Source organism: Quercus robur, chromosome 8 (genome assembly GCF_932294415.1).
Source record: "Quercus robur chromosome 8, dhQueRobu3.1, whole genome shotgun sequence".
In the NCBI taxonomy this organism is placed as follows: Eukaryota; Viridiplantae; Streptophyta; class Magnoliopsida; order Fagales; family Fagaceae; genus Quercus; species Quercus robur.
This window is the reverse complement of record NC_065541.1, coordinates 63,092,832-63,116,431: the sequence shown is the minus strand read 5'-3', so window position 1 is coordinate 63,116,431 and position 23,600 is coordinate 63,092,832. Positions and strand designations below refer to the sequence as shown.

At 34.4% G+C, this 23,600-nt stretch overlaps 2 protein-coding genes across 5 annotated transcripts; both read right to left on the bottom strand.

Moving 5' to 3' along the window:
- Window positions 1-1,076: 1,076 nt before the first annotated feature.
- Window positions 1,077-8,202, bottom strand: LOC126697574 (ultraviolet-B receptor UVR8). 3 transcript variants are annotated; one of them, XM_050394636.1, is made up of 11 exons: window positions 7,776-8,199; window positions 7,055-7,128; window positions 6,597-6,681; window positions 6,145-6,276; window positions 5,812-6,048; window positions 5,480-5,716; window positions 5,043-5,086; window positions 2,982-3,164; window positions 2,503-2,593; window positions 1,719-1,762; window positions 1,077-1,493 (listed from the first exon to the last, which is right to left on the bottom strand). In XM_050394636.1, the coding sequence occupies exons 1-11, from the start codon at window positions 7,993-7,995 to the stop codon at window positions 1,371-1,373; spliced, it is 1,470 nt and encodes a 489-aa protein (XP_050250593.1). In that variant the 5' UTR covers window positions 7,996-8,199; the 3' UTR covers window positions 1,077-1,370. The 3 variants fall into 3 exon arrangements, with proteins under 3 accessions (XP_050250593.1, XP_050250595.1, XP_050250594.1); XM_050394638.1 differs by lacking the exon at window positions 7,055-7,128 and having other exon boundaries at window positions 7,776-7,986; XM_050394637.1 differs by lacking the exons at window positions 1,077-1,493; window positions 1,719-1,762 and having other exon boundaries at window positions 2,547-2,690; window positions 7,776-8,202.
- Window positions 8,203-17,601: 9,399 nt separating this feature from the next.
- On the bottom strand, window positions 17,602-23,251 carry LOC126697572 (BTB/POZ and MATH domain-containing protein 3). 2 transcript variants are annotated; one of them, XM_050394635.1, is made up of 5 exons: window positions 22,649-23,251; window positions 20,756-21,104; window positions 18,877-19,153; window positions 18,300-18,344; window positions 17,693-18,016 (listed from the first exon to the last, which is right to left on the bottom strand). In XM_050394635.1, exons 1-4 carry the CDS (start codon window positions 23,071-23,073, stop codon window positions 18,301-18,303), a joined length of 1,095 nt encoding a protein of 364 aa, XP_050250592.1. In that variant the 5' UTR covers window positions 23,074-23,251; the 3' UTR covers window positions 17,693-18,016; window position 18,300. The 2 variants fall into 2 exon arrangements, with proteins under 2 accessions (XP_050250591.1, XP_050250592.1); XM_050394634.1 differs by lacking the exon at window positions 18,300-18,344 and having other exon boundaries at window positions 17,602-18,016; window positions 22,649-23,248.
- Window positions 23,252-23,600: the final 349 nt, after the last annotated feature.

Below are 23,600 nucleotides of genomic sequence, written 5' to 3'. Positions count from 1 at the left end.
ATATCATTTTCACATTAATGTGGCCACAAAGTTAGCTGCAAAATATTTAATGCGGTGATGGCAGCTTTCTCTTAAATATTTTATAGCTTCCCTTTATCATGTGCTTTCATGAGGTATCCTTTTATCAATAGAATATCCTAGAACGTTACTCTGAATGGTAGACCACACTTTCTGACCCTGCTTTGCTTAGCCGAGGAGGCATTCCTCCTCGGCCCACCTTCCCCAATCTTCTCAGTCATAGCTTGCTCATCGAGTTCTGATTCTTACGTTTTCACTATCGTTTATCTGTCCTTGAACTACTAAACGTGCTCAGACAAAGCCCACGACCCAGTATATACTCTTGGGCCCTTTACTCCTACAATTATTATTGGTGGGCAAAATAATTATTTTCCTTAAATGAGAAATTAATAAGTTGGTGAAATTTTTTATAACTTTTAATGTTATCCTACAAATTTTATCTAGAAAAATTTTATTGACCTCGAGATATATCAGGAAATTAAATCTAGATAATAACCACTCTCTATATTATAATAATAATAATAATAATAAATAAATAACAACAAAAAAAAAAAAAACAAAAAACCCTTAATATAATTTTCTAGTGCTAGGTGGCCATGGACATAAGCTACCACATAAATTCTTAACGTTCTCTTTTGTGTGATTGTCTATTTTTCTTTTCTTTCGGTTTATTTCATTTCTATTATTCACTTGGAGATTTTTTTTAAAATCTCATAATATATTTCACAAATCATCATCAATTCGTTAGTTCGTAACCGTAAAGAAAGTAGAGTGGAGAACCATTTCTTTCTAGTCTAGTCTTGAAGACCAAGATATGTAACATCTCCATCCCACCAAACATAACTAAAATTTTATGTTGCTTTTTTACTGTTTTACTCTCCATTAAGGAATAGGGAAGGACCTAAGGAGAAACCTATGGATCTACTGAACTTCTTGGAATTGAATTTGGATCGTAATAGAAGACAGGCAAATTTGCGTTTAGGTGATACAATGCAAAACATCCTCCATATTCCATCATTCCATATATAATGGAAGAAATCCAAAAGCACCCCTATACATAAAAATTACAAAGTTTAAATACATTTGATTTCATATCATAAAGTTCAATTACATAATAGATCCATACATTAAGGATTAACGATTTTGCACATCTTGAAACCGATGCTTCATTCTCGCAACGGTGTTAAAAATAGTGCTAGTGATGGTGAACATCAGACATCAAAGAATGAACACAAGCATATATGTATACGTTACAGGCTATTGTATGTACATACACATATAACTAAATAATTTACCAATCTAAACAACTGCTAACTACAAAATTGTGCCAAGGCCTCCAGCAAGTTTGGAATTCAAGTGGGTGATTCAGCAAGAAGAAGGGTGTGCCACCAGCCACAAGCAACATTTCTAGGGACACCACCATCAATAATGACTTGAGAAGGAATGTTGCGGTCAATTACATCGCCCAACCCAAGCTGTTAAATGCACGCAAAGATTCTCAATTAGTTCTAAAGTATGGAAGTGGAAACCAAATAATGCTAAATTCCATTCCCTAGCATAACTTGGTCCTTTTTAAGTTCTGTAAAACATTTTAAAAACTCATTTCATTTGATATGAAATAAAAAACAATGCAATTTTATCAATGCAGGGAGGTGTCCTGGAAACCCTGGTTTGATGATTGATCAGTCCAAGCTTTATACCTGGCCATATTTGTTCCAACCCCAGCAGAATACTTTTGCATCCTCTTCAAAAAATAGAGGCAAGAAGTAAGTCAACAGGTATATCAATAACTACACACTTGTAAGCATCAAATCATTAAAGCTAAAATTCTCACATAAATGACATCTAGTTGCAACCGGGTAGCAATTAGCTTTGTTGCACATGACTCACCAACAAAGTAAAACATGGAATATGACTACCAATTCACCCCTCTAAGCCTTTCACAAATGGATCTTTCAAAGTCCTTAATTGACACCGTACCACTATTTGCAATCACAAAAGTAAAATCTCAGTCTATGGAGTAGTGAGTTCTAGCTTATTTCGTGTTTTCTCCACTCCGTTATCCCAATATTAAGAAATTTCCTAATTAGCTGGATTTTTCTAAAAGGAAATATTTATGCTTAGAGGCTGAATATATTGAATGCAATTTTTGACATGTAACCAAATAATGTAGAAATTACTATATATGAGCAAACATATTAAAAGTATTACAGAAAATTTTGTGGTATTTTCATTTAACTCCCACTCCTGGATTCAGTACTGATATAAGGGAACAATAAAATACACCCAAGATTCTTCCTTTTCTTTTTCCGTTTCTGTTTTCCTTTTGGTGTGGATTGGTGGAGGTGTGCGATGCATAAAGCCAAAGTCTTGCAGCATTCAAATTTGCATAAACATGACATGTTCATGGATCTAAGAGTGGTTTCCAGGTAGCACTTAGCAAAAAGAAATTATGGAGGCCTACACAAATCCATTGTGGCATACCTGTAATTAAGGCGCTGTGACGAGCCCCACAAGATACAATTTTTGCATGCAGATTTTCCAAGCTTGGAGCTTCCAATAGCCTTGGAATAGTCTGGTTTTAAGTCCAGGAAATACTGAAGTTAATTGCAAAAAATCCCCCAAGGGATATAATTTCTCAACAATGAAAGTTAGGTAGAGATCCTGTGCTCCTGATTTAATTAATCAAAGCCATCCAAATTCCAACATTATAAGATAAAGATATGAACAAGAACTAGTATGATCAGGATAGTTCATTCACCAGATTGTCAAGCTAGGATTCTACACCATTGCAAACCATGGTATGATTAACATAGTTTGTTGCATAGAATTCTAAGATAGGAATCTAGACAAACATATCATGTACCACTAGCAATACCATGTGATATGATGAGAATATCATTGTCTCTCTATTGTAATAAGGACAAGAGAGAACTCATAAACTGAAGAATAAGTGAGTATACCTCAGCTTGATCGGCACCAGTTCCCAACTGCCCAAACTGATTTCCACCAAATGCATACACATCACCATCAGCAGATATACAGACCGTGTGCCACAGTCCTGCAGCAACACCCTCTATCCGGATACCAAGTAAGGAAGAAACACAAGTTGGGCTTAACTCGTCATCCGTACTTCCTTGCCCACACTTGACAAAGACATGAGAAAAGCAAACAGTTTACTACTTTATCATGGTTAGCCAAAACAAGAGAGTTAAAAGAGAGAATAACGTTGGAAAGGAATAGAATAGGTTATCCCTTTTTGAGTGAACCTCATCTTGAACATCTACAGTGCTTTTCTCCATCATTTTCTACTTTACCTACATGTTAATCCTGAGAATAGTTAAAAGTTGGGACTCTAAGCAATGCCAGGGATTGATATAAGGATTAAATGTCAAAAATTCCAGCTGAAGTAGAAGAGTATATGATTTGGGCAGTTTGGTTGTATAATTTTGAAGCCAAAACCCAATGCTTTTCACAATCAAGAAATCAATTTTGCAGAAACACATAATAAATAATTCCCCCATATCGAGCAAAGCAGCAGACATGATTCAATCCAGTGCATTGTTCTTTGTACAAACTCAAAAGATTGGGTAATAAGGTTCTCAATAAAGAACAACTTAGTATTAAGCAAGAGACATCCTTCTATGACTGAAATAATGCTAACAGAATGCTTCGATGAAATAATGCGCTCTAGGTCAAATGACTCCTCTTACCCTTGTAAGAGAAAGGTGGAGGGTCAGGTTATGGATTCAAGACCAACCATATTTTGAGTCACATGTTAGGTAAATAGGCAAGTAATGATTCAGAAATTTTAAAGATGATAATATTAATTGCGATAACAAATTAAGAGACCGTTACAACTCATGATATAAACTAAATAATCCCTCACCCCAAGGAGTTTGGATTAACAGAACTTGTGCTAGATCATAGTAATTGGCCTATATGAATTGCTTTAGTTATGTATTTATCAGGGTTTTAATAAGTGATACATTGAGGGTCCGTTTGGGAATAGTTTATTTAGCTGAAACTAAAAACTTTTTGTTGAAAGTGTAGAAAAAAAGTTGAAAAATAAGTTGAATAGTACAATGGGACCCATAAATAGTATCAAAAAGTACAATGAGACCCATGAATAGTAGCAAAAATAAGCTAAAATTGCAAATAAGCTGAAAATTTCAGCTCATCCCAAACGAACACTAAATCCCTTCAACAACAATATAACATATAGCTAGTATTATATAGCATATTCAATCAAATTTATCCTACATCATAATAAGATTGCTTCATTAACAACAACAATCTTTAGTCCCATAACTTTGAGGGCAGCTATGAATCCTCCATAGACTAAACAAGGTCGACTACATGTATTATTTTTCACCATTCTATTTCATCCAAAGCTATACTCTCTGTCACCTCCTTAATTAACATGTCATTTTTTACTACTTCTACTAATGTTATTTTAGGTCTTCCTCTACCTTTTGTTCATTGTTTTAATTTGATTAACTCACTCTTCTTAACTAGTGCATTATTTATGCGCATCTACACAAGACCAAACCATCTCAATAAACTCTCCCTCGTCTTCTCATCATTAGGGACTACCCCTACCTTCAGGAGAATTTCCTCATTTTGAATCTTATCTTTTCTTGTATTTCCACTTATCCATCTTTAAAACATTCTCATTTTAGCTACACTCATTTAATGAGAGAGAAAGAGAGAGAGAAGGAAGAAAAAAAAAAGTTTCTGAGTAATGAAGCTTTTGCAGATATCATTTTAAACCTTACAGTGATCAACATCCAAATTCAGATGAGCAGTCAGATCAGATCCAGTGAACCACATAACTAGCTTACATATATTTGTTGATCATTGAACCATAAAAATTAGCATTTCTATTTAATTAATAATATTACAACAATAATAATACTGCTAAATTAATACTTTTATAAAATAAATACTGCCAAATTTCACGAAGAGAAAGCATGAGACACTAAGCATCCAACACAAAAGATTCCTTGTCCAGAAGAACTCACCTGTCCATACATTCCCCAACCAAAAGTAAGCAGGGCTCCAGCATCTGTAATGCAAAAAGGGGTAAATGGAAAACGTTAGTATAGGTCATATTGACCACATATAGATGGCCAAATAGAAACATCCAACAACCAGTTCATCTTGGTAGTACTACGTAAATATCAAACATACTATATATGAAACTTAATTACCAAAGTACTAATCTAAAATGTAAATTCCAGCCTATTTCTGTAAATTTGAACCCAACTGGACCAACTCCCTTTCAAAATTCATGTATCATTAGAATCATAAATTTCTAACAGACACAAGAGCCGGAGAATATGCATATATGACCAGGTAATTAGATGAGATAAAAGTTTCAAAGTAACAATATCAGAGAGGATCCAGCATGAATGCTCATGACCTCATACCTAAAGGTAGAACTAGTTCGTTATAATACCTGTAATTACAGCACTGTGTCGCCCTCCACAAGCAATCCCCTTTATATAACTTCCAGGAGCTCTAAAACCCTGTCCCTCAGAACCCATGCTTCCTCTAGAGAGTGCTGTGGATCTATCTTTTACATAAGGAGACTCTATGCAAGGTACAGGATGAGGAGAGGAAACCATACGTATCCGGGAGCCCAAACCAAGCTGCCCTTCACCTCCATAACCCCAACCCCACACCTGTCCAATATCTGAAAGTTGGGAAAATTAGTATCATGACCAGAATACAAAGACAACTACGCATAAAACTGTGTCTTAACAATAATTTAGAACATAGTTAAATCACCTGACAATGCTAAAGTATGACGCCCCCCAGCAGCAACAGTAGCTATTCTTACTCCAGGGTTTAGTGTTACAAGGCATGGCAAAGCTGAGAGAGTTTCATCACCAGAAGATGAACTTTCGGCTGCTTGCTTTGCTGATGATATTCTTCTTCGTTTTGTACTTTCTTCTCCACCTCCTTTAGCATCAGTGCCAGATACAGTTCCGCCACTTGATCGAGAGCCTTGAGAGCGAGGGCTCACTGTCAGAGAACCAACTCAAATAGTCAGCAGTAAGGAATACAAACCTCTCTCCACTTTCATAATTCATAGTAAAGATGCCTAATTGCTGAAAGTACCTTGCTCTGTCAAAAATGAACTCTGCCTTTCAAATACATCCTTTTCAGAGCTCCCACCCAACGATGGGTCGCCAAAGACCTTCCCGGAGGGAACACACTCCTTCCATCCCCATGTGTATACTTCTCCGCTCTCTGTATATGAACAAGAAAACTTACTCACTAAATGCCTCCAGGCGGAGTAAATTACACAGAGCACTATTAGACATGGGTGAATTGACTGGCTTCTATATTTCAATAAGTTACCAACAGCTTGTATAGGCTGGGTCATTCTTGTATTCTTTTTCTGAACTTGGTTTGCACCCCCATGACATATTTTTAAGAATTTACTTATCAAAAAAATCAGTTACCAATTGCTTAGATGTTTCTAAACCCTTCATTCATTACCTAAAAAGAGTCTTCCTTTTCTTTTCCCCCTCTTAACTGAAGCACTACAACAATGAAATCAAAATTACCTGTAACTGCAACACAATGTGCCCAACCCGCCGCACCTCTCACTACCGAAACTTCCATTGGGAGAGGGAATGGCTCTGGAATTTCCTAAACAAGTAGAAAAATTTATGTTAGTACAAATAAATAAATAAAAAGATAGTAGTTGTCAAGTGATGCATTTGGTGGGACAAAAATGCCAAGACCTTTCATGGAACTTAAGTCTCATTGCTTAAACATGTATTTCAGTTTTTGATGCCGCTCTTCGATTGAATAAGAGCAATAACGGGTTTTACCTCTTCCTCATTTTTTTCAGAAATCTTAACAAATATAGATCCTAGTTTTCTTTTTCTTTTCTTTTCTGCCCTCGAGTATCTCTTTTATGCTTCCAGTGTAATAAGGCTAAGCCATTATTCAGCTATTACTTATTTGTTTAAGAAAAAATTAGTACTCTATGAACTAAAGATTAAATTTTGCTGCATACCCCATGCTTCCCAGATGTCACATAGCTTTGCCCAAGATCATCTGTTGAACCCCATGTAATGAGCTTTCCGGAATCTGATTTATAAATTATAAATTATAAAAAATATAAAAATATCACTATAAGTGCAGCTATATGTAACAAAATTTACACTTACAAACACAAGTTTTAACTTTTAACCTAGCTAAACTCAAAATTCTGCAAGCAACCAGAGAAAGACTCAATCACTATGAATGCAAAACAACAGGTTTACTCTGAATTTGAACTTTAAAAGTCAATTAAGCTATTAATGAAAGTCCCAGACATTGAAGCTTCAGAGTGCCCAAAAGAAGAAAAAAAAAGCCACCTACTAGAATTTAGTACAAGAGAAAAATAGAATTAATTTGGAAACTATAACTGAAAGAGAATAAGTTGCAATTGAAAAAATAAATAAAAAAACAAAAGACCAACAGTAGAAACTAAAAATAAAATAAAATTGTCGGCCCCACTTTTAACGAATTGAAATAAATAAATAACATTTTTTTCCTCAATCCTTTAGTCACATTTTCTCGGCAACCAAACAGGGTCAAATGCCGCAATCAACGACGTCAACCACCATACACAATCAGCAACATTCCCAAATAAACCACAAACTTTAAAAAAAAAAAAAAAATACAAAAAAAAAAAATCAAATTGAGCTTAAAACAAAAAACAAAAATGAGTTAGAAAGAGGTAAGAAAAGCACCAGAAATGGCCATGGCGAAACCACAACCGCCGCCGCAAACATCTTTCCAGGAGTCCCCCCCAAGGGTCTCGGTCGGAACCCTAACAGCCACCGGCGATATCAACGGCGACCTCTGCGGCGAAGCTCCGGGCAAATACCCCCACATGTACACCAATTTCTCCCTAATCACTTCCATTCTCTCCGCTTCTTCTTCTCCTCCTCCGATTCCCTCTCCATTCATTTCCAAACCAAACAGTGGAAAGGAAAAGAAAAGAAAAGAAAGGTAACGAAATGAAAGGAAAGGAAAAGAGAGAGAGAGAGAGAGAGATATTAATATTATGAAGTACACACAAAAAAATTAACACTTATTATTGTTTTGTCTGTGTTTGTGAGAGTTTTGGTCATTTTCAAATTGAGCTGTTGAATGAGAAATGAAATTTTGCTTTGTGCGTGTAAGAAAAAAAAAAGAAAGGGGCGTATCATTCTCAGGGTAATGGGGTGTGCCACGTAAGACGCTCACGTGGTTGTAATGGACACGTGGCCAATTTCTGGCCGGTAGATTTTTGGTCCACTGGTAGCCGGTACTTGGTCGGAAGTTTCTGGAAGGTTGTTACTTTATAAACACGAGCGGGGGAAGGGTACTGGCGTATCCCCTTTAGTTTTTTGCCACGTGTCCGACTCGGATTCGGGCTCCAATCATTACGAGATGACACGTGTAGGGACGAGGGTGGCTCGTTTGCGAAATGTAGTCACAGGTCGGGCGTGGGTCCCTCTGGTTTTTGTGACAAATGAGATATTTTTTTTAACAAAGTTTCTCTCAAACTAGTTTAAAGAGAAACTCTATATTTCTATATTAAGTGTAAATTTTGAAAATTTAACTATTAGATTGCATGTTCTTATTATATTCTTCATGTATGTAAAACTTAAAGAAGATCAAAAATCAATTGAAATTTCAAATTTTTATAACCTAAAATTGTGTATAAAAAATAAGTTTATTGATCGAATAGTAAATAATATCCAATTTGAACAAAATTTGATATGCATGTTAAAAATATAAGGAGCATGAAATTCAATGGTTAGATTTTTAAAATTCACACAAAAAAAAAGATATATGAAAAGTTTGAAAAGTTTCTCTCCAAACTAGTTTGAAGGGAAACTTTGTTCTTTTTTTTTTGTGTGGAAATTATTACCATGGAAATTTTATTACAAAAATTAAGTTATCACGTTAATGATTAAATAATTATATTTTTAATTATATTTTTGAGAAAGATATATTTTAAATTCTCTAATCAGAGCCTAGTGGTGTAACAAAATGCAATAATTTCAAAAATAACATGTTAAATCTTGATGCATAAAAAAGTAACAAATTAAACTAGAGCATTCTTATTAAGAATGCTAAATGTTATAAATACTAAATTTTAACATCAAGTTTGTAAAAAGCACCAAAAAGTAAGTTACAACAAATATGCTAAACTTAAAAAAAAAAAAAAAAAAAAAAAAAAAAAAAAAAAAAAAAAAAAAAAGCAACTGAGCTACAGTGGCTTTCATCTTTGAAAGCTCACTGTAGCTCCAATCTCAAAAAAAATATTATTATTTTAATGAATGTGGTGGAAAAGGTGATTTATGTAGTTGTTTTTTATTATTTTAATGAATAGTTTATATTATTTTAAATGAAATAGTAAAAAAATAGAACCTTCGATGTTGAGCGTATTGTAAAATGAGTTGTTAAAATTGATAAAGTGACTTTTTGAGATACTAAATACTAAAATTTTAAAAAATTTTGATGGAAATGCTCTAACTTGTCTTCGTGTTCAAACAAAAAAAACTATAACTTGTCTTTAGTGGAATGAGATTTTTTTTTTTTAAGGTTTAATTTGTTATCTTTCAACTTAATATATCATTTGTTATTACTGAAATAATAGGTTTAATTTGGTACACTTCCTAAACTGTACTTAAACAACAAAATATGATTAAAAATGTTTTTTTTTTTTGAGTTTTAAAATATTTATAGATCAATTTATAAAGTCTATGTGATAAAATTTGTAGCAGTTGCAATATCAAATTTTTAATGCCCTAAATACATGGTTTAGCAAAAAAAAAATTTTTAGAAGGGTAATAAATTTTATTACAAGTTGCAATTTATAACCAATTGGTACGTGCATTTATAACCAATGGTAGAAAAAGTCTAAATTGCAACAAGTGACAAATCAAATCTTTGTAGTATGATTCCAGCATTTGAGAGTGAGACAAATGATGATCACGATTGACATCGAGATGTGGCATATGTTTATTGGTATAATGATAATCAATGTTGTTCAAGTTTTCCATTCACAAAATAATAATAATTGATGGTGTTATAAAATACGCCAACTCCTAAGCTCGTCCTTATGGCTCGTCCTAAGGAAATGATGGATGGCATACGGCTTATCCGTCCAAGGTAAGCTTGTTCGTCCACAAAGTCGGTTGGACGAACTCCCTGCGTCCTGAACATGTTAAGGCTACTTCTGTTTTCCTGTCATGCTACAAACCGCTCCCCCAATAAACAGTTGTGGAAGACAGACCCCAAAAAATGTAACTTCCTTGGTGGTTATGGAAGTTACCTCCGAATCCTTCGAACTCTACAACGGTAGGAGAGGTAACTGCCTCAGACAAGCACTATATAAAGGCTCTTCTACGGGAAGGTAAGGCATTCAGACATTTTTTTTCCATACAAATTGGAATTCCGAAAATACTAACTTTACCATCGGAGAATTCTTAGCCAGTCTTCCCCGATCTCCTCTGAATTTGTGTTCATCTTTTCAAGATATTCCAAGTAACACAGATCATCAATGCCCGAGACATTCAGTCTTACTAATTTCCTTATGTTCATCAATAATCAATGTTGTTCATTATAGTATGTGTCCCTTTTCGGTTACCAAATAATGGATATCACTACACTAACACTTTTTTTTTTTTTTTTGGATACACAGTACACTAACACTTAGCAAAATGAAAAATAATATAATATTGAAATTTATGTTTTTGGTCATGTTGGAACTTTGGTTTGGCTATTTATAATGAATAATAAATAACAGTAACATGTATCTTTTTGTACACATAGGAGCATTGTTTCAGGCAAGATATATAAATTATTAACAATGACGTTGATTGTTTTAACCTTGTTTGAAATGGTGTTTAAAATGGTTGATAGTGACAAAATCCTTTTTTCTTTTTTGAGAAACTAAAAATGACAAAATCTTAGTAAAAGTTCAAAGCCACTGAATTATCGACCCATGCCGTGAGACAGTTTTTTATTTATTTATTTATTTTTTATTAATAATAATTAAAGCCTTTTCTTTATTTGTGTAAGTCCTACTCAAGTCAGGAAAAAAGGTCACCTATACAAACACTCACGAAACACTAGTCAAGGCCCAAGGGTAATGACTAGTACGTCTGGTTAGTAATTGCTATTATAAGTTAGTCGGTAACTTCAAGACATGATTTCAATTCAAAAATTGAATTGTGTATGCTTTGTGTGTATTAGAACAGTGTATAATAGACATTGTCCACCTTATATAAGCCTAGCTCCAAAAAAGAAATCAAGAGTAGGAATTCTTTATTCTTTTGTTCTTGCTTAAGGCTTTGGATGAGCCATTCATGCCTCACTGTCTCAGACCTTTGGATTTTAGGCAATAGGCCAAAATGACAATAATAATTGAAGAAAGATCATTAGTTGAGCACTTTTTTTTCCTCCCCCAGACCAACCAAAAATATAAAAACTGTCCCTAAAGACTTCAAAAATAATTTAAAAAAGGCTAAGAACTTGTCGGTGTGAGGTAATCCAATTTTTTGCTCTGTCTGCAAGGTTACCTAAAAATAAATGTAATTGAATTATTTTAGTACCATAATTCAGGAAATAATGGAGGACTAAAACCACGTGCATGAAGATTTCATGTCTTTATCCTTAGATTTAGTACCATAATTCAGGAAATAATGGAGGACAATTTCTCAACTTCTTTGAATTATGATGTAGACAAGTGATCAAATTATTATAGGTTATGGGTTTTGAAAACAAAGTTGGCATTTTTTAAGCAAATGGTAAATCCAATGAAGCAGCATTTTTGTCCCTTTTATTCTTTTTCAGGTAAGTGAAGTAAATGAATGATATATGATGCTTTTTTTCCAAAAAAAAAAAAGGAAGAGTAAATGAATGATATATATATATATATATATATATAGATAACTGATAAAGTTTGTTGATATTAGTCTTATATTCACCTCTAGAAGAATACTTTAATATTTGTTTTTAATTTGGATGGCACCAAGCGATCAACTTCATTAAAGTACATTACATTTTGGATTCTTGATTTTCAATTGATCAAGATGCCATTGAACATTTTTCGATAGATTGAGCTGCAATCAAAAAGTTGTCAAAACCTAGATTTCGATCAATCGAATGATGATTGAACGGTGGTCGAAATCATAAAATCTTCATAGTTTGACTTGTTTGAGCAACATCTTCACACTTTGATCTTGGATATTGAGTAAATTATAAGTGTTTATTACATTTTCATGGAAATAACCAACCTAAAACCTTAAAAATAAATAAATAAATAAACCATAAATGGCATGTAATCTCAGCCTCATGATTCATCCAAGTGTATGTTTCAGTCTCAGCGTGTGAATCCATAGAGGCTCACTAGCTTCTGAGTCAATTGGTTTTTTTAGCATTTCATTGTGACACAACTGGCCCACAGGCCCAGCCCAAAAAGAAGACTGGCAAGCTTCCACGCTCAAATAATTGGATAAAGCTCATAAAACAGGGAAGCCACTAATTTATAAGTGGTCTATCTGGTACGGATCCGTGAGGCCACTCGTTAGGCCATTATTCTTGACAAACCACCACGTTTGGGCTTTATGCACCATAAAACATTGGCTCCCCATATATCGTAACTGGGCCCATCAACAACACGTGTCTCTCCCCTCAATCATTCGATGGGGTCACTTGCTTTGAATGAGCAATCTTGTGGTTAGGAAGGTATGCTCAATGATTGTCTATAAACATCCCCATGAAAAAGTAGTAGGTCTTGTCATTTCAATGGTCGGCCAGTTACTTACGGATCTGTATAACCGCTAATAATAAGACCAATATCCTATATTTTTTTTTTTTTGAAAAACATCCAATATCCTATATAAACGTTTGCATTAAAGCCTCATATAATAATTTAGTTTTGGTAAACAAGATATTTAGATTCGAACCTCTTTACACAAAAAAAATTAACTGATATTTTAGTCTGATGATAAAAAAAATAATTATTATAGTGCTGATATCATAAGTTGATTCTATTTTTTTTTTCGAGAAAAAGATCAGGGCTGCATATTATTAAATAACTGAAAATTTAAGAACATAATGTTGAAATTCTATCTTATATATAAAATATGAGAAATGTTATTTCCACAAAATTTTCATAGCAAATCTTAAATGACAAGTTATTATGAATTATTATTAGTGGGGCAAAAAATTCATTTCAGTGGTAAATTCAAATTATAACCAATAATAACTAACCGCCTATAATTTGTTGTAAAAAATATTATAGACGTATCACTTCTCATAAAATGTCGTATTTTATCTACTAAATCATTTGATGGAGTCACTTGTTTTGGTATAATAGATCATCATGTGCTCTTGGAAGAAAAATGATCCAATGATTGAATTCGAGTGGCCCTGTATTTGAGTGGCTGATCTTGTATTTGAAACATCCTATGGTGTAAAATGTTGTTGCTGTCCCTATGAGTACGGTATTACTAAGATTTAAGGGGTCCTTCTGTAACACACACTGCTCATGCACACTCTTTATTTGTTTAATTTTGTGCTTCAATCATCTATTGGGGTCCCTTGATTTTGTTTGTGTAGGTGAATTTCTATGGTATGGTGGGTGTCTGACTGTTAGAAATGATTTGATGGGTCAGTTGGTTGTGTAGGTGAAATTTCCATGGTGGTTCCTGGATGATACACACACCACTTTTTTTTTAGCAAAATGTGGTGGTCCTCATTAAGTTTTTCTCCGCCTCTAAGTGTGGTCCTCATTAAGTTGGTGAAGGGTTTCTGAGCTTCATTATTTCCTCATTGTGTTTATACATACATCTCTAGTTGGAAACTAAAATTTAATTGCATCACATGGTATTTTTCTTTATTAATAATTTGATAATTATAACACTGAGGGAGTGTGATTTGAATTTTGTTTGCCTCGTAAAAAAGAGAAAATAATACTACTGTATTACAAAAATCTTATTATCGTAAAGTTTTTTTTTAAGTCATGTATATACATTTTAATATATGCTTACTTTATTTCTTTTATTATTATTATTATTATTATTATTGAAAAAGAAAATGAAAGCTAAAATTTTTGGACTAATATCTTGCGGATGTGGATGAGGATGAGAGTAATACCATGCAAATTCAGGTTTTGATAATGGTGGCATCATAGAACAACATGACCCGAGTGGTGGTAGTAAACAGTAAATCAATAGTTTTACACTTGTGCCTGGTTGGTTTTGGTGGAAAATCTTTTCCATACTTTTTTGGTATTTGATACCATGAAAAGTACAAATCAACAGAAAACGTTTTTCACGATTTTCGGAAAACAAGTCAATATAGCAATTTTTTTTTTTTTTTCTGTTTTTCTAAGAAAAAAAATATTTATTGTAATATTATTATATACTCAATAGATTACCACAAATAAACCACACATCACACAAAACTATCACAATAATAATATCTCTTTCTTTTTGTACTGAGTGTTAAACTAAAAAAAGTATCTCTTGCACCGATTTCATAAGACCTATGTCTTATTAATATGTGAGTCTTTTGTATGTGGAACCCACATGTCAGTGAGACATGGGTCTCATGAGACCGTCACATACAAGATTTTTTCGTAAAACTAATATCATTGTCTAGTATACCAACTATTGGCTTTTCTAGAAAACATTTGGAGACAAGTTAATACATTTCGAGAGTGGAAAAAGGACGTAGATATAAACATTTACCCATCATAGATTACATATAATTATATAAAGGTTCTACACTCTTTTACTCAAACCCAAAAAAAAAAGAGGAAGCCCTACACTCTGTCTTGCATTAGATTAGCTGAACAGGATTCAAGCCCAAATACCAAAGTGTACCTGGTTCTCAAATAAATATGACCACGGATTGTGATAAGCCCTTTGAGAATATTAATTGAGTTTCATTCATCCAATTTTTTCGTAAATCAAGAATTCAATTAATTGAAGAACAACTTAAGGATATTTTTCACTTTCATCTTTCATAATTATGATACCAATCTGTCATTTATTTGTAATAGGAAAAAGTTAATGAATGTTTTAAGGATAATGGTTAAGGAAATATTTTTAAAAATATTTTATAAGAAAATTAAAAAAAAAAAGTAACTAACTTTTTTTGGCTTTTTAAATTTTTTTTTTATTATCCATAAAAGTTGTAGTAAAATTTTTCTAAAATGGTTCATCAACAAATACCCTTTAAGGGCACCCAATAACCAAACCCCTTTATAATATTAGAAACAATGGTACAAATTAAGCAAAATGAGAGGATTGTTTGGCATCTCAGATTTGTATGGCTTTTTCCACTGGAAAAATTTATCCATAAATACATAATACTAGCCCAATTTGCCGGCCAAATTTCAAGAAATTTTTTTAATATATTCAAGTAGAGAAAAGGAATTCAAACCTTAAACATTCCATTGAAAATATCATGAGGTTTCATAAGTTCATGCATTCTCCCATGTAAAGTAATTCTTTAGTATTCTAAACATTATCAATGCATGCAATATGATATGTTATCAAAAAGACATAATAAATTTACAAAAACACCCTTAAATTTTTTTTTTCTTTGCAATAAATACTTAAATAGAGAAGAGGATTGGAACTTAGGGGTTAACACTAAACAGGTTCTTCACAATAGAAAAATTAGATAATGCCACCGACTATAAGGCTCTATATGGAACCCAAATTTAAGAAGAAAAAAAATATAAGAATCCAAATAAATAAATAAAAATAAGTTTAACCAAATAATTATCTGGCATATAGGTCCTATAAAATTATTGAGTCTTATATCAGCATTTCAAAATAAAATGGATAAAGAAGTGCAAGTTGACAAAATCTCCTTTGTGCATGGAACGGGAACCCAATAAGGCTGTCTTGTACAATCAATTTAGTGGTGTTTCGGAGTTGTATACGAACTGCAACGAATTTGGTCCTCATTAGAAAGTACGACTGCTTATACATCTCTATTGTCTTCCTAGCTAGCCCAGCATATTTCTCTCACTAGCACACGCTCGGCGCACTAGTGTATAACAGCAACAAGCGAGTTACATGAGAAGTGAGAAGGTAAACCAACCCATCCGTGTGATCCGGGCATGCCTCTAGAGCCTGCCTTCATGAACCTTCCCATTGTGTCTATAAAACCGAAGCTTCTATGTACCTTAAGCTTAATTACTAAGAAAACAGCAAAGATGGGGAGTCGAGAAAAGAATGGGGTTAGTTTCTTTCAAATGCCTCTTCACTACCCAAGGTACAGCAAGAAGGAATACTTGGACATGCCTGAGTGGAAGCTCGACCAGCTTCTTGCTGAATATGGCTTGCCTACGCATGGTGACTTGGATTACAAGAGAGAGTTTGCAATGGGTGCCTTTCTCTGGCCTGATTTACAGCACCATTCTAATTACTCTTCTCCTTATCATCATCATAGCTTTAAACATACTTCATCTTCTTCCAACAAGAAAACTAAATAGTTGTTGTTTTTTACATTCCAATATGATATATATATATATATATATATCATCTTGATGTTGATGTGTCTTCTCAAAAGTCAAAACCCAAGTCTTGTGCTTGTTGAAAGTCTTAAACGGTCCTAAGAGGGCTGGATAGTGACCGAAGTATATATTTTTTTTTTCATATTAAGACGTTCTTGTTACTCCGTTAAATGCATTTTATATTATGTTTCAACTGCAATATTAAAATGGGATGACATGATCTGTTTTTCTTTCTTTCATTCAAACATGCTCGAGATATATAATATATATTTATTTCATATAACAGGTACCACGCCCACAAATAAAAATGAGCCCAAAATACTCTTTAAAAAAGCCCAAAATTGGTCGACTTAATTGGGCCTTAAACCTCTGAGTCGCTGAGCTATTGCTGGCCTGTCTCATTCTTTTTCTCAATCCCATCCCACGTTTTTTTTGGTTGGTTGCCTTTAGAGTAGAGGGTATGATTGAGAGTAAAGTCCACGAGAAATATAGACCTAAAACACTTGTTCCCCCAGCTTCTGAAGATCACCCTCGCCGGCTAAAGTTCCATTAGCAGGACTCGCGAATTCTGTATCTTAGAATGGAGGATGAAAGGACCAAAGTTGATGTAGTTTTTTCATATTAAAATATGTAGTATCCAAAGAAAAAGAATCATCCTCATCAACTAATAGGAGGCATTAAAGGACCAATACGGGTAAAAAATAGAGAATGGCCCATAGAATGTGATCCGTTATCAGAATTAATCCCATCAACCTCAACCTCCCACATGGTTTATACTTATTTGGATTGCTACATACTTATATGGATTATTTAAGATGCCTGTCACAAGAAATTCTCTCTCATTGTAAAGATGGAAGAATCAAAGGTGGGTGTAGCTGTTATTTTATTTGAGAATCCATGGCTGTTAGGATTTACTTGGTACAAAATTATTTGGATAATTACCCTCTTTTATAATTACATTTCATTAATTAATAGTTTACACCTTCACATCCCACAGGAAAAAAAAAAAACCAGCAAGGCCATTCAAGTCCCTTGTAAAGTTCAGTGATACCCAAAGTAATTAACTTGATAATGTGGAAGTTTGGGACAAATTTCACCTTTCAGAACCTAAAACTTTATACAGGAACTAACTCAGAGGAACATAATGAGTGACTAGAATGTTATACATAACTAAAGTTCTGTTTATGAGACAACTTCTAGGTTTAATGGTTCTGAGCACTAAAGGTTACTAAACAGACTACAATCGCCTCCTCAAGCGCCTGCCATTAGGATTCACTGATTCTGCTTCAGCACCATCTCCTGCTAGATCTAGCCCAAATACACTGCTGCTACTCCTCTTCCTACTCAATGGAGAATTTGGGTTCTCATCCATTGATGCAAATGTTGCCAGCAGCTCTGACAACAATGAGGGGCAGCTCTCCTCCAAGTGCCCAAAAGCTTCCGACTTCATTACCGCTACAAACATGAAAGGATATGATTACTTCAACATACAGCACAACTCTTACCCTCAAAACAAGGGAGTTCTCCCGTCACAAAAGATTGCGAAACATGCGTACTTTCTTTGGCAAAGTTCATGTATAACAAAATTATAAATTTGGATAAACAACACAAAGAAGTGAAGACGCACTCAAATAATATGTTCAAGACAACATAAAGTCATGCATTTAAACAAGGAATGTTTTTTTCATACAGACAAATTTTGCAAACGTGCGATCCTAAATGATGCGAGAACTCATACATCAAAGACGTGTGTGAAACACAGCCTCATCCTCGCACATTTGACCTATAAAGCATGCAGCCAAGTCGATTAGAAAATTTTGTAGGCTTCATTTGTATATAATTGCTCAAAATATTCAATAATTTAAAATTTTAAAAAAAGAAAGAAAAAAAAGTTATCATTAAGAGGATGGGGGAGACGGGGATGTGGGGGAAGGCAATGCCCTAGTACATAGGATATATACAGAAGAGAAGGCAAGCCAGCTATTTAAACAAGCTTTAACCTCTTTCAATAAAATTTTGCACTGAAAACTGCATTTGATTGCTTTATTCATACACTTGTGAAGACAGCCTAATGAGTTCACACTTTTAAACTGGTATTTAACAGTTACACAATATGTAAAAAAAAAATTTCATACTGCCTTTTCAAGAAAGAAACAATTGGAAAACTGGACCATTGTAAATGATTAATATATCTTGAATATATTTGACAAGGTACCTATGCATGATGAAGCCTTAATATTCTAGATTAAGCAGAACATAATAAAAGATTGACATAACCAGAGACTTTGCACATCACTACTACGGGTAATACACACCTCCCAAGTTTGCTGGATTTGCTGTGAACTTTAAACAGATGTCCTTGAGCTGTGGACAGTGGTGTTGCTCCGCTAAGGCAAGTATTGTCGCCACAGTGTCAATATTGATTGCTTTACACAATTCTGATTCACATAATAATTTCAGTCGATCCAGATTATATAGGTCAGCAGCAGCCAACAGATGCTGAACCATGACAGTGGATGAGCACATGGTAACTGTGCTCTCAACTTCATCTACATCAGGAAGTTTGTCGGTGTAGATAAACAGAAGCATCGCCTGAAAAAACAGATAAAGGTCCATGCAACTCAATATAAATGTTCTAAACAAAAGCATTTCATACTTTGATAACATTTATGGTTTGACTTTTCAGGAAAAAATAGGCTTCAAGACATCCATTTTAAAGTGCAGCTAAGCCACATAACAAAATAACAGCAGAGCAACTTAATTACAAATCTTTTTACCTTTTTCTAACCATTAAAGAATCACTGCTAGTAATTTCAAAGCACCACACAGATCATAGGTTTCAATCATTAGCTTTCTTCTATCCTTTTATATTTTACACTTAACTTTAATTCTTTTAAGAAAAGAATTTACTAGGGCTGAACCAAGTTTGGTGCAGTCAGTGTGGAAAAGGGGTTTGGCACTGAACTGAGGGTTTCAGTTTTGCCATTCTGGGAACTGAGACTGATCAAGAAACCCCCAAAACAGCACCGTACTGACCCAAAAAGAAATGGTACGGTTTGGCCACTTTTCTAGCTCAGTTTTCCTTTATTTTCTGCCAGCATTCATACGCAGCAGATCTAAATCATTAATCAACCAGTGCCCATGTGATAATTGCCACTCTTTGTGGGGCTTTAACCATCCAAATTCTCCTCCAAGGAGATGAAACATCCCCATGTGATTGGAAAGCCAAGTAGAAAGTTTTAAACTCAAAACTGACTGCTTGAAAGGACCATATCATTTTATCATCAGTAATCCACAAATGTTAGTAGGTAATATAACCAAGAAAAAAGACCAAAGATTCTAACTCCTAGTCTTGCACTGCCCGAGTGAAACTTGGATTCCAATGGAAATTACCATTTCACCAGCCCATATAGTTCACCACTGTAGCACATCTATCCCTAGGAATTTGGAATAGCTCAGGAAACAAAACTTTTAGTAATGTCTCTCTACACAATATGTCATTCCAAATTCCAGCATATTAGAAAACACAGAAAATGCAGTGTTTAAAAGTCTATTTACTTTCATTCACTTTTTCATACAACAGTTATTGGTCAATTTTATTCTAACTTCAAATCTAACTATATCCCATAACTCCTTCCCCCTCCCCCAGAACCCCCCCCCCCCCCCCCCAAAAAAAGAAAAAGAAAAATATCCATATGCATGCTGTGACATTGGGAAGCCTTTTATTTTATAAATTTTCCAAGGTTTCATATTAAGTTTTGGGATTAAGAGTATTTCAAGTTATTTGCAATTAGTTTTTCTAAGCTCTTCACATACTAGTGGTATCAAGCCATATAGATCATAGATCATCAAAAATTACAGAATGCATGTGCAAGAGGCTGATATACAAAGACTGCATCAATGTCAATACCTCAAACATTATAGCCAAGACTCTCTCTCTCTCTCTCAAAGAGCAATAATATCCACACCAAATTGTCTTATTTGTGTCCACGATTCTGCATTTACTCAATTAAAAATATACATCTTAACAGCATAATGCAAAATAGTAAAGCATTTGCAGTAAAGAACACATTTCCAATCTACCAAAGTGCAACGCACACATAGAGAAGAATCTTAAAAGATGTTCACATGATCAAATCATTTCTCTTCCTTAGAATTGTAACAAAAGGGAGCAATATGATCAAGAGGCATTACCTTGAAGATGAAGGGGTCAATATCCTTTACTACTACTTTATCTATGTTAGGATTCCCAACAAGTCCAAAAAACTGGGCTCTAAATACAGGAGAACGAGCAGCAAGTATCAACTTATGAGCTTTGAACATTTCATTGCCAACTTGGAAAACTATGTCACACCCAACTTCAGAGTCTAGCAAGTCCTTAAAACCTTGACCCATATCTGACGGGGGTACAGAAATAGTACGCAGTTTAGGGCACTCAAGATGATTTCTGACAACTCCAACCTTACAGTACATGACAAGGCAATCATCCTTTAAATAGTCCGAAGCTTCTAAAAGATTTCTTCTGTAAAATCGCTTGTAACCCCTGAAATGCATATGCAACAGGCAAATTAGTACAACACATAAATCTCACGCCCCGCCCCCCAAAAATATATACGTATATATATGAAAAAGCACAGCAGTGTAGCAGAAGGACAAAGATTACTCAAAATAAAATTTTTGTAGAATAATTTGTAAATATGCACAAGTATGAAAGCTTGATGACGCTTATCCCATGACAGGCAGCTCAGCGGGCATAATGCAAGAATTAAAAAAACTGTTAAATAATTTTTTTTTAAATTTTTATTTAATTTTGATAATTCAATTATTACAATAAGCGGGGAAGGGGTGATTCAAACCTTCGTTCTCCTTATAAAGCTTCATGGTGTCAAACAATTAGGTCAGTAGATTTGATTTATATCCAGAAAATTTTAATAAATCATAAACCTACATAGTGTGTCTTTAAATGAAAATTAGTAGATCCAACTCTAATAACAATTGAATGCTTCAAATTCTTATAAATGTGTCCTAGAACTAGAAGGCTTAAAAATCCAAATTCCACCTGTGGCCACTATAGAGCATTTAGCTAGGAAATATAAACGAAAACTATATGAGAAATTTATAAATGATAAAATCCACCATTATCTCAAATCATATCATACATAGAAAATGAGTAAAATGAAACTTCTTAGTAGGTATCCTCTATTTCTGGCAATATGTCTTTTTTTCATAACTAGGCTTTCAGATCCAGATTTTCCTGAAATTCCATTACTATCTCTTCTTATTTTTCTTCCAAGGCTCCTCTTTAAATTTAGCATTCCTATCAACCAATGCACCGCTCATAAGCTAGTCTAATAGAAGTCCAACAAAGTAGAGCATAACTGGTTCCTCCACTTCTAACAAATATAGTGATTTTTTCTTTTCTGGTTTTCCCCATCAATTTCCTCCTAGCTCTCCCATTGATATTATAAATAAGTGATATCCTAATGATTTTCCTAACCAGAATGGTCATAATGTACATGCATGAATAGCTGCTTCTTCCATTTAAAAATAGCCTTCTTCAAAGCTTTATATGGAACCTCATCCCCTTGTAAAAATAAGGTGAAGGCTGAGGTCATGGGTTCAAGACCCATCAAGTGCGCGTGCCTAACTTACCAATAATAAAATAAAATAAGCACACCCATCTTCAAAATAGAACATCCATAGAAAATTGACAACATAAAATAACTCACAATTGTTAATGAAGACCATTAAGTTACTAAAATAGCTACTGAATTACACACTTCTCCCACATCAAATCATTCCTCTCACACTCAAATATCATTTGCATGCCATAATCCACCTCAAAAGCTTACTCAATTATCAACCTAAATTAAAACTTACCATTCTTTTTTGATTAAAACTGACCATAAACGCACACAAACATCCCTAAAACCTTTCAATTCAATTCAATTGAATTCAAGCCACTAGAAAAACCATAATAATTCCCAAATCCCCAGCTCTAAAACCCTAATTCCAAAAACCACAATGCAAAAACAAATTCAACAACAAAAATCCACGAAATCAAGAAAAAAAAAAACCATCACATACCACATGCTGCCTCTGTATTTAAGCGTATACGGACCACTCTCAAGCGCGCGTTGAAAATGACTATGCACCTTGTTATTCCCATTCCCACTCTGATCCACCATCGACAACTCGAACAAAGCCCTCACGTCGGTACCATCGCTCGCGAGCGCGATGAACACCGAGACGTACATCGAATTGTCCTCGGGGTTTTTACCGTCGGGGTAAAAGTAAATCGCCCAGTCGTAACCGCCCACCGTGAACGTGTCGCTCATTATGTATTTACCTACGCCCATCCCTTTGGCCAGCGAGTAACCTTGCACAGTGAAACGGTGCGTTCCGTTCACCGTCTCGCTGATGAAGCTGGAAGACGATCCATTGTCGGCGCCGGGCTTGGGATTCGCCATGGGTTCGCTTGATTCGGCGATTCCCGGAGGCTTGCTGTTCATCGGAGAGTAATTCGCAGCATGAATTGGGGGCAATTTGGGAATTTTCGGCGGAGAAATTGAACGGAATGCAGGGAAATTAGGGTTTTGCCGTGACGGAGAGGAGGAGCAGTGAGAGATGAGAATGTAATGAAACCAAAAAAAAAAAAAAAAAAAATCAAAAGTGTATGATTGTGAGAGAGAGAATAAAAAAGTAAGTGAGGGCGCCTTTTATATATAACGGGACCTAGTTGTGGGCGGCCTAGAAATAGAAATTAAAATAGAAATAGAAAACAGTAGGGTCTTCAAAGCCTCGTGTTGTGTAAAATGTTGTGTGTTTTTTTTTTGGTACGGGTCTGAAAAGTCGGTAGTACTACTTGCTGCGTGGTGGTGAGGTGGGGGATTAGAGTGACGTGTAAACTCAGAAATGCTGCGTAATTTGCTATACCAACCAAAAATTTAAACTTTTTTTCTTTTACTTTTATTGACTCGAGAAGCGGCGGATTCTCTTTCACGTTTGTTGCAAGAAACTTCTCTTAAAAGGAAAAAAA